The sequence below is a fragment of the Cydia pomonella genome, chromosome 9 (genome assembly GCF_033807575.1).
Source record: "Cydia pomonella isolate Wapato2018A chromosome 9, ilCydPomo1, whole genome shotgun sequence".
NCBI lineage: Eukaryota > Metazoa > Arthropoda > Insecta > Lepidoptera > Tortricidae > Cydia > Cydia pomonella.
This window is the reverse complement of record NC_084711.1, coordinates 11662777-11674626: the sequence shown is the minus strand read 5'-3', so window position 1 is coordinate 11674626 and position 11850 is coordinate 11662777. Positions and strand designations below refer to the sequence as shown.

The window sequence follows — 11850 nt, the reverse complement described above, 5'->3', positions numbered from 1 at the left end:
CGCAGGTGCCTGAGCCACTCGGCTACCAGGGTCACGGCAGCTTTGGTCGAATCTTTCCAAGTATATGCATTTCTTACTGAAGGCTTACGGCGCCCCCTAGCCATCTCTAAGGTAGAACAGTATGGTTCATACCTTCTAACTGGATCAACTCAGGTGATACCGAGCTAGCGAGAGATATGGCGCTGCCAATCAATACTATCAGAAGTATTAGAACAAATTAGATTATTTGAAAAAAAAAAATTGTTTTTATTTCAAGTACTTAGAAACACTACTATAAAATTATAAACTGAAATAAATGGCAAATATGGCACTATGTTGCAAAATACTCCTACGTATCAGAGTCAAGATCTTCGAACAGGGTGTCCTGCCCGTGTTCACCTATGGTCGGAAACTATGAATGATTCTTATTCGGAAGTCCGTCGAGAAATTCCGTGCCGCGCAAAGAGGAATGGAGAAAGCGATGCTCGGGATCGCCCTACGAGACAGGAAACGTAACGATTGGATCCGAAGTAAGACCAAAGTTAGAGACATCATGGCTGTCATAGCGCAGTGAAAGTGGACACAGGCGGGGGTTGGTGCAAGAGTTGCTGGACAAGACGAGTCCTTGAATGGAGGCCCAGAGCAGACACCCGAGGGAGCGGTAGACCACCGCAGCGCTGGGTAAACGACATCCGACGACACGGAGGTCGGGACTGACTGAATCGGGCACAAGATCGTCAGAAGTGGAAGAAGAGGGAAGAGGCCTAATCCAAGATCACCAAAAGGCCACCATGATGATGATGATGAAAAATCACACACATCACACCCGGTATAAAAAAGAAAAACTTTTTTTGCCTATAGGTATTAGGTACATTAGAGCAATATTTGAACCGCCGTTTAGACTCAAGAGTTATCTTTAAAAAAAGTCGTACTATTGTATAACCGACTTTATAGACGATAGCTGTACTTAATTATAGTTTATTTGAATCTTTATTGAGTTTATGATTTTACTGTGTAGTTTATTTGAATATTTACTGAGTTTATGATTTTACTGTGTACATATAATTGTATTATTCTAGTATGATACCAAAGTGACGATATTATTATTTATTGTTAACATATCTTTGTTAGTAAATTTTAAATTTCTTATATTTTTTATTATTATTTAAATTTTATTTGCCTAATAATTTAAAAATGACCAAATATAGGGGTCTCGGCGCCGAATACAATTTCATACCTTTTGGCGTCGAGACCCTTGGCCCGTGGGGTCCAAGTGCCCTTAAGCTCTTTAAGGACCTTTCAAAAAGGTTAGCAGAGGTCACCGGCGACCGCAGAGCTGGCAGCTTCCTTGCTCAAAGAATTAGTCTTGCAATACAGCGAGGAAATGCTGCCAGTATCTACGGCACCATGCCGCAGGGGGATATTTTTTAGTATTTTATTTTAAGTTTAGTATTATTTATTTTTAGATTTAGGTTTTAAGTTTTATAGTGTATTAATTAATATTACTATTTGTAAGAATTGTTCTACCGTTTTTGCCTAATTGATATTTAAATCTTATTGACATGATAAAAAAATTTCAATTAAAATTTTATATATACTCTTTAATACTTTTAATTAATATCATCATCTTGGGATCACTAATTAAGCTTTAATTTCTTCAATATAATGTCATGTTTTATATTTAAATTTAAGCAAATAATGACTAATTTATAATAATTGAATAATATGTAAGTTGTGACCTGTAAGATATTGTAATATAAACTACCTAAATTAAACCTAATAAAATAGAAAATATAAACATAAGAATATAAAAACCCCCCTCCTATGAAAAGTCCCCCAGGTCTGTCCCCTGCGGAAGGGTGCCCATAAGGCTACTTAGCTACGTTCCCTCGTTGAATGGCAATGCCTATATATTATAAGCTATGTTCAACACAATATTTTATTGTTATGAATGAATATGAGTTATGTCACATTATTAGATATATGCCTACATTCTTTTTCTATAAGAAACTGAGCGAGCTGTAGAATTTGAGCGAGAACCGCCCGAGTTCTAAATCAAGTCTTTTTCATATGGACAGACCAGCGCCCAATCGTTTCCTCTTAAATGATGTAACCATCTGTTACCAAAGGGACAGTAACATAATGTAGCGTGGTTGGCTCGCCCACCGCCCGGCGCAAGGCGACCGCTGTTGCCCACCTCGTCACCTTGCCTGCTTCCGTCATCACTTCACCCGCTGACATCACCAACTGTAACCACAAGCAATCACGACTAATGCCTCTAATACTCCTTAGCTTTTATTATTTCATCAACTATTAATTGTATTGATTAGGTACTTCATTAGACATAGATTATAATTAATTGCTTAATTGTTTTTTAGGATCCCGTACCGTAGTCAGCAATTATGTACATATAATATTGTATAAGTAGTGTCAGTGGATAGTTTCAAAAATGTCGAAGGTGTTATTTTTATTTTATTAAGGAAACCGTTAGCAAAATGTTAAATTATTATTTTTTAATCTTAAGCGTTGTCCAAACGTGAGGAGAATACCTACTACTTTTAAAGCATTACAAATCAGATTCAAATAAACGTTATTAAATAGATAAATATTTAAATCCTACATTGAAACCGACCATAACTCGGAACAAATTTTATTAGTGCTAATAAATAAACGCCCCTAACGGGATTTGACTACTTTTGATACTATCAGCTTCGTAGGTATTACATACGACAATCATTGGGAACAAGGTGTAACTTATTAATGAATACATAATACTCGTATAGTACAGGTTATTGGTATCGTTTCGGCAGTTTGATTATTTTTATTTACTGGGTATTCTAATGGTATTTACTACGGAACTCATGCTCTTGGCCAGTATTATGCTTATAAATAAGTGAGGTAATCCCTCGTGAATGATAATTATCTAAATGTGGCATGATTGCCCACTTACATTAACAAACGGCTACTGGTAGGTTTATTTAAGTTTAAGCATTCATGGCATTAATCTGTGACAGTTAAAGCACGGCATGGGAGTCGTACAGGCTCGCAGCTCCGCGTGCTGTGTTTGCGCGCTTTGTAAGACAGGTCAAACGCTGCGATGGAATCCACCGCAAGCTGATTTTCTACTTAAAGATAGTCTTGATATGCGGAATGTTAATAACTGATGCAAAGAGATTTTCCTATACAGAGAATATAATTTTAATACTAATAGCGCGGAGCTGGTTCTCGCTAGCGCTACTCATTTTGAAGTATTGTAATTTAATCATAGGTATTTGTGCCTTACGAAAAACCAAATAAAGTGTGCATGGAAAAACGGTAAGAGTCCATTTTTAGGGTTTCGTAGTCACCTAGAAACCCTTATAGAGTTATAGTTTTGCATTTTTTTAATTTTTAGACGTAATAGTGGGGAGTATCGTTGGATAGGTCTTTCAAAACGAATAGGGTCTCCAAAAAACATTTTATGATAAAGTTAATATTTTGGGAAATAGTCGCCTCGAAAAAAAGAAAAAAAATTGTGCCCCCCCCCCCCTTTAACTTTTGAACCATGGATCCAAAAATTTTTTTTTTTTTTTTAATAGCCTATTTGTGTGTCCCACTGCTGGGCAAAGGCCTCCCCTCTAGCTTTCCAATCCTCCCTGTGCTGAGCAAGGTCCCGCCAGTCCCGCTGAAACGCATCCAAGTCGTCCCGCCATCTCTTTCTCGGTCTGCCTCTGCCACGACTACACCGGGGATGCCAGCTAGTGGCAATTTTAGCCCATCTGTCATCATTCATCCGGCAGACATGTCCAGCCCAGTCCCACTTAAGCCTGGCGGTCTTCATCCCAACATCGACGACACGGGTTTTGGAGCGAAGCTCTGTGTTCCTCACCCTGTCTGATCTTCGGATACCCAGGATACTCCGCTCCATTGCTCTTTGACAAACCTTGAGCCGTGATTTTTGCGCCTCAGTTAATGACCAGGTTTGGGCACCATAGGTGAGGATGGGTAAGATGCACATGTCGACGAGCTTGCGCTTTAGTGCAAAATATATGAAAAAAATCGTGAAACAAAAGCTTAGTAAATACTTTCAACGAAAACAATAGCGAACATGATCGGTCCAGCCGTTTTTGAGTTATTGCAAGAAATCTTCTCTTATTAGTAAAAAGACGTACAGAGCGCTGGGAAGGTACTCGCTTATGCTTGTTATGTACCTACATGATACTTGCTAATTAATAGGATTTGGCCTATTTTGACAGAATGGCAACTACGAAATCCTACACTGAGCATGGCCCGACATACTCTTGGCTGATTTATTAGAGTTTTATAGCATTTTTGTCTCCTTCCTCAAATATATTGAATTTGAATGTTATGTTACAGAATGTATGGCATTGTGATTGGAAAATCTCAGCATTTCTAAATTTCGTTAATGTCGTAATTTCGTTAATCTAAATGTCGTTAAAATATTGGTCATCGTTTTCTCCAGATATTTTCAAATGTGTCTGAAGGCGTTAGTGATAATCAGACTAAATTTGATTTCAATTAAGATTGTATTGAGTATCGCTGAATGCAGGTCCTAATAATTGTAAGGGTATATACATGGACATAAAGTATGGCCGTAAAGAATCGCATCAATGTTGTCCGTGGAACCTATTTGAATTCAAATGCTAGAGGCTGAGATACATAAAAATGCTAACTCGGTAGCCTTGGTAACAAAACAGCGTCATTCTCTTATTGGTGTCGCAGGGGCAACGATGCGAGGCGCTTCGTGTCATTAACATACATTTATTTTATTACTGCGGAGTAGAATCCATACAACTTGCAATAATTGCATTCTTCAAAGAATTATTATATAGTATCATACAAAAGTTTAATGTTCATTATTTATTTAGTCAGTCATGTCTTTTTACATTTTAGTTTAATTAAGTTTTTCTTCTCTAAAGTAACGGCAGTAAAATATATTATTTTTATTTCATATGCTTATCTACTTTTTTTCATTAAAGATAAATTTAGTTACTTTATACTACAGTTGATTAATAAAAAATATGTTGCCATGCTGTGTTGTTAGCTAATTTGCATTCATTTGTACCTATTTTACGCGAACGTAACAATGACAAAAGTAATGTTGGCAGGTAAATTCAAAGAATTGCGGCTAGAATATAGTTATAACAAGAATGTTTGCAATAAAAAAATAACAAGAACGTCTACTATTTCTAGGATTTGTGTGTATTTATACAACACAAACTAAATGGCTGTTCTTGTTAACTCGATAGGTAAGTAAAAACAATTCCACCAAAAACATTTTCATGTAAAATGTTGCCAAGACGAAACCAAAGGCTGGCACTGTCAAAAAGTTATCAGATGTCATGTAGAGCCAAGCTTCTCTCTACACCTTAGTCAAAATACGAGTATGTGGCTTGGCCATAACTCTACACATAATAGGTACAATGATTTAATTGCTACTTGTTTTTACTACAGTTTCTGGTTTGGACCATGCATGTTTGTCTATCAAGGATACGAAACTTTCTGAGCATGTAATTGAAATTTTTTATATGTATCAGGTCCACTATTGACATCATATCCCGAGAATTTTGTTCATCTGGGATAACGCTTGGCTCGTCTTGGCGGGGGAACTACCGTGCCCCCAGATGTAATATGCGCGCAGCGCCGGGTTCGCGTGCTTTATGACAATGCTGCACCAGTCTCTTTGCTGCTACTGCTAGCAAAATAATTGTGATTAGAGCACTCAAGGTTCTCAAGGCCTATGCTACCTACTTTAATAGAACATAATTAGATCTATCTGTGTAGGTAGTCTACCTATACGGATAATCATTTGCAATTAAAAGAATATCCTGTTGGATTCTTTCATAACTACTAGATTATTGGATGATTTAATCTCTATATGCGGCACGGTAAGCTCATCACTGTGTAATTGAGCTCTCAGCTTACACGGATGCTGATGTCATATAATGAAACAGGAAATATTGACATATAAAACAATCCAGTTTTATATTTTTTATAAAATTGTAATATAGTTAAGGTAGAAGTACTAATGGTCGACGCTGCACTTGTCACCGACATGGGCACTTTAATTCATGGAAATATAGGTTAAATTTGAACAATGAAGATTTTTCTGTATTCGAACTTAATCCTTGTCACTTTGACATAAAGTGCCCATGTTGAGTACTAGTGCAGCGTCGAGCACTAGTACTTCTACCTTAGATATCACAAAATAGTAATACCTTTTCTCTCTTCTCAGAGTCGGATAATATGTACCTTAAGTTCTTAAGTTTCTGAAATAAGTACGTTTTTTCTTGCAACCGGACGTAATTTTGGGAAAAGGATCTAATTCACAAATTTTGTCAATAGAATTTGAACTTTCTGTTAAAAAAAGATTGATTCAATAAAATAAAAAAATTTTGAAGATGGGTCCCTACACTACGTCCAATTAGAAATAAAACATTGAATTCCCTTTTTTTATTTATATAGTTCCTGTTAGTATTGAACTTTTATTACGACTAAAATAGTCGATTTTTAAATCTGATAAAGTTTCATTGAATAGTACAAGGAAACTATGACTGTAGTTGAATCGGAAACGGGTATAGTGAGTGCGCGAAGACTCCGATGTTAGGTAGCTAACTCTGCCAGAGATTGGAAAAGTGCAGTAATAGGCCCGAGCGCGTGGGCGGTGCCCGGTAGCCGGTAGGTAAGGACGCGTCGTCGCGTGAGAACCCATCTGGAAGGCATCTCGACAGCTGTACTGCCTTGCCGTAGTTGCACTAGACTAATTGCTAGCAGGGTTCATCGGCCGTTGCACCGCATCTTATGCATTATGCAGGCACCACTATTCGCCTCTCCTTTTCCCTTCGCTCTGCTCAGCCGCACACAGGCCTGACAAAGCTTTTTATGTTTTATTGTCTAAACACTCTTTCCCTTTTTAGGGTTCCGTAGCCAAATGGCAAAAAACGGAACCCTTATAGATTCGTCATGTCCGTCTGTCTGTCCGATTCTGTCACAGCCACTTTTTTCCGAAACTATAAGAGCTATACTGTTCAAACTTAGTAAGTGGATGTATTCTATGAACCGCATTAAGATGTTCACACAAAAATAGAAAAAAAACAATAAATTTTGGGGGTTCCCCATACTTAGAACTGAAACTCAAAAAATCTTTTTTCGTCAAACCCATACGTGTGGGGTATCTATGGATAGGTCTTCAAAAATGATATTGAGGTTTCTAATGAAACAGGAAATATTGACATATAAAACAATCCAGTTTTATATTTTTTATAAAATTGTAATATAGTTAAGGTAGAAGTACTAATGGTCGACGCTGCACTTGTCACCGACATGGGCACTTTATTTCATGGAAATATAGGTTAAATTTGAACAATGAAGATTTTTCTGTATTCGAACTTAATCCTTGTCACTTTGACATAAAGTGCCCATGTTGAGTACTAGTGCAGCGTCGAGCACTAGTACTTCTACCTTAGATATCACAAAATAGTAATACCTTTTCTCTCTTCTCAGAGTCGGATAATATGTACCTTAAGTTCTTAAGTTTCTGAAATAAGTACGTTTTTTCTTGCAACCGGACGTAATTTTGGGAAAAGGATCTAATTCACAAATTTTGTCAATAGAATTTGAACTTTCTGTTAAAAAAAGATTGATTCAATAAAATAAAAAAATTTTGAAGATGGGTCCCTACACTACGTCCAATTAGAAATAAAACATTGAATTCCCTTTTTTTATTTATATAGTTCCTGTTAGTATTGAACTTTTATTACGACTAAAATAGTCGATTTTTAAATCTGATAAAGTTTCATTGAATAGTACAAGGAAACTATGACTGTAGTTGAATCGGAAACGGGTATAGTGAGTGCGCGAAGACTCCGATGTTAGGTAGCTAACTCTGCCAGAGATTGGAAAAGTGCAGTAATAGGCCCGAGCGCGTGGGCGGTGCCCGGTAGCCGGTAGGTAAGGACGCGTCGTCGCGTGAGAACCCATCTGGAAGGCATCTCGACAGCTGTACTGCCTTGCCGTAGTTGCACTAGACTAATTGCTAGCAGGGTTCATCGGCCGTTGCACCGCATCTTATGCATTATGCAGGCACCACTATTCGCCTCTCCTTTTCCCTTCGCTCTGCTCAGCCGCACACAGGCCTGACAAAGCTTTTTATGTTTTATTGTCTAAACACTCTTTCCCTTTTTAGGGTTCCGTAGCCAAATGGCAAAAAACGGAACCCTTATAGATTCGTCATGTCCGTCTGTCTGTCCGATTCTGTCACAGCCACTTTTTTCCGAAACTATAAGAGCTATACTGTTCAAACTTAGTAAGTGGATGTATTCTATGAACCGCATTAAGATGTTCACACAAAAATAGAAAAAAAAACAATAAATTTTGGGGGTTCCCCATACTTAGAACTGAAACTCAAAAAATCTTTTTTCGTCAAACCCATACGTGTGGGGTATCTATGGATAGGTCTTCAAAAATGATATTGAGGTTTCTAATATAATTTTTTTCTAAAGTGAATAGTTTGCGCGAGAGACACTTCCAAAGTGGTAAAATGTGTGCCCCCCCCCCCCCCCCCCCGTAACTTCTAAAATAACAGAATGAAAAATCTAAAAAAATATATGATATACATTGCTATGTAAACTTCCACCGAAAATTGGTTTGAACGAGATCTAGTAAGTAGTTTTTTTTTAATACGTCATGAAATTAAAAAAAAAAATTTTTTTCATCATACCCATACGTGTGGGGTATCTATGGATAGGTCTTCAAAAATGATATTAATGTTTCTAACATTATTTTTTTCTAAACTGAATAGTTTGCGCGAGAGAACCTTCCAAAGTGAAAAAAAGTGTGTCCCCCCCCCCTGTAACTTCTAAAATAACAGAATGAAAAAACTAAAAAAAATATATGATATACATTGTCATGCAAACTTCCACCGAAAATTGGTTTGAACGAGATCTAGTAAGTAGTTTTTTTTTTAATACGTCATAAAATTTAAAAAAAAAATTTTTTTCATCAAACCCATACGTGTGGGGTATCTATGGATAGGTCTTCAAAAATGATATTTAGGTTCCTAATATCATTTTTTTCTAAACTGAATAGTTTGCGCGAGAGACACTTCCAAAGTGGTAAAATGTTGAACAAAATCTAGTAAGTAGATTTTTTTTTAATACGTCTTAAATGGTACGGAACCCTTCATGCGCGAGTCCGACTCGCACTTGGCCGCTTTTAATTGAACGACTGCTTGATATCATTCTACAGACGAGTCGTAAGTTATTTGCATATTGATTTATAGTCGTTGGTCGGCGCGCTATTCTGTGACAGAAATAAAATAAAATTATCAGTTAGGTATCTTTGCCGGTCTCTGCCAATTTCAAAGTGACTTTTGGTTTTCCATAATTCATCATTATTTACGTCTATTATTAACCGACTTCAATTTCATAGAAGGAGGAGGTTCTGTATTCGGTTGGGGCTATTTTTTTATGTATGTTCACCGATTACTCCGACACCCGTGGCCCGATTTGAGTACTTCTTTTTTTGTTTGAAAGGAGTCATCTCCAAGTTGGTCCCATTTTAATTTAGTTCTGATCTGATGATGGAATCCATGAGGAATTGAGGGCACTCCTCATTTTTTAAAGGCACGTCTATGGTGATTTGGGTGTTTTCTTAAGCAAATCGAGCATTTCTTCAAAAGCCATCATTTTCATGAAGTGGATCTGATGATGATAATTCTTTTTTATGATAATGATGATGATTTTCTTAATGTATGTTCACCGATTACTCCGACACTCGTGGTCCGATTTGAGTAATTCTTTTTTTGTTTGGAAAGAGTTACCTCCAAGGTAGTCCCATAATATTTTTGGGTCTGATCTGATGATGGAATCCATGAGTGATCGAGGGAACTCCTCAATTTTTAAAAGCACATGTATGGTGATTTGACTGTATTCTTAAGCAACTCGAGCATTTCCTCTCGAAAACTACCTATTTGATGTAGTGCAACTGTAGCCATATCACGACTTGAAATAAATAAATAAATATTATAGAACATCATTACCCAAATTGACTAAGTTCCACGGTAAGCTCAATAAGGCTTGTGTTGCGGGTACTTAGAAAACGATATATATAATATATACATATTTATAAATACTTAAATACATAGAAAACAACCATGACTCAGAAACAAATATCCATGCTCATCACACGAATAAATGCCCTTACCAGGATTTGGACCCGGGACCATCGGCTTCATAGACAGGGTCGCTTCGCTACCCACTAGGCCATACTGGCCGTGCCAGAAAAGATACATGTTCACAATAAATAATAATCGGCACTTACCAATAGTTGTTTAATTGCCTTCAAAATCCCGTGTCTTAACTGCCCGCCCAGCCAAGGTGACAATCGCTATCGCTTCGACAACGAATCGCTTGGTGTCTCTCTATCAGTCTTCCATATTAGTGCAACAGTGACAATTGCGATTCGATCGCTACGGAGTGAACAGAAGACATTTTAGACTTAAATATTTTTTATTCTTTTGTAATTCTGATTAAAAACCTATTTAAAACTTATATTAAATAAATAAATAAATAAATATTATAGGACATTAATACACAAATTGACTAAGTCCCACAGTAAGCTCAATAAGGCTTGTGTTGAGGGTGCTTAGACAACGATATACTCGTAATATATAAATATTTATAAATACTTAAATACATAGAAAACACCCATGACTCAGGCACAAATATCCATGTTCATCACACAAATACATGCCCTTACCAGGATTTGAACCCGAGACCATTAGCTTCGTAGGCAGGGTCCCTACCCACTAGGCCAAACCGGTCGTCAAATCGTATATTCTTAAATCATACTTATAAGAGATAATCTGTAGTGCTAAGGTTTCCTTTTACACCGAATTACAGCTATTATACAGCTTATCTATTACCTTTATAGCTACTGTACAGCTACTCTACAGCTCTAATAACGCGAATATAGAGATCAACGGTGTACCCGAAAACAGGGCAGAGAACCTAATTACCACAGTGGTGCAGTTATCTACGGTTGTCAAGAGTCCGATTACTAGCGAAGATTTACAAAACGTGACAAGAGTTGCAAAACTTTCCGAAGATAAAGATAGGCCTAGAGCTATTATAGCCAAGTTCCGAACACCGCGTCTTCGTGACAGGATTCTAGCTGCGGTAACCAAATTTAATCAAGAAAACGACAAGGATAAACTATCTTCCCAGCATCTTGGAATTGGCGGAACTCGTGTTCCAGTATTTGTGGCAGAACACCTCACTCCGGCTGCAAAGAAACTACATGCAGCAACAAGAAAACGATGTAAGGAACTTAACTACAAGTATGTATGGATTCGCAACGGGCGCATCTACGTTCGTAAAGACGACAAGGAGCAGGCCTTATTAATTAGAAGTTCGGATAGCTTAGAATTAATGAATTAAATAACTGAATGTTTCATGGTAATAGCTTTGGTAGTATACTATCGTTAAAGAGTTCGATATTTATTATCAAAATGTACAAGGTCTAAGGACAAAGACGAATGATGTGTATAAAAATATTCTAGTTGCTAATTATAAGGTCATTGCTTTTACAGAAACTTGGCTAAATTCTAGTATTTCAAATAACGAGTTTATAGATGATAGGTATGAAGTTTACAGAAAAGATCGTGTATGTTCCACAAACTCCAAAAAGGACGGTGGTGGTGTGCTGATTGCAGTTTCAAAAGATATTGCTTCTGTAAAATTAACAAGTTATGAAACTGACATTGAAAGCCTCTGTGTGACTTTATATTTAAATCAAAATCATCGTGTCAAAAAAGTAACGATTTGTGTAGTTTATCTTCCTCCTCCTGTCAAAGTGGAATCACTTTCACGT

At 37.0% G+C, this 11850-nt stretch overlaps 1 protein-coding gene across 1 annotated transcript; it reads left to right on the top strand.

Moving 5' to 3' along the window:
• Positions 1-448: 448 nt before the first annotated feature.
• On the top strand, positions 449-11514 carry LOC133520993 (uncharacterized). Its single transcript, XM_061855715.1, has 2 exons — positions 449-509; positions 10912-11514. Exons 1-2 carry the CDS (start codon positions 449-451, stop codon positions 11415-11417), a joined length of 567 nt encoding a protein of 188 aa, XP_061711699.1. The 3' UTR covers positions 11418-11514.
• The last annotated feature ends 336 nt before the right edge of the window (positions 11515-11850 follow it).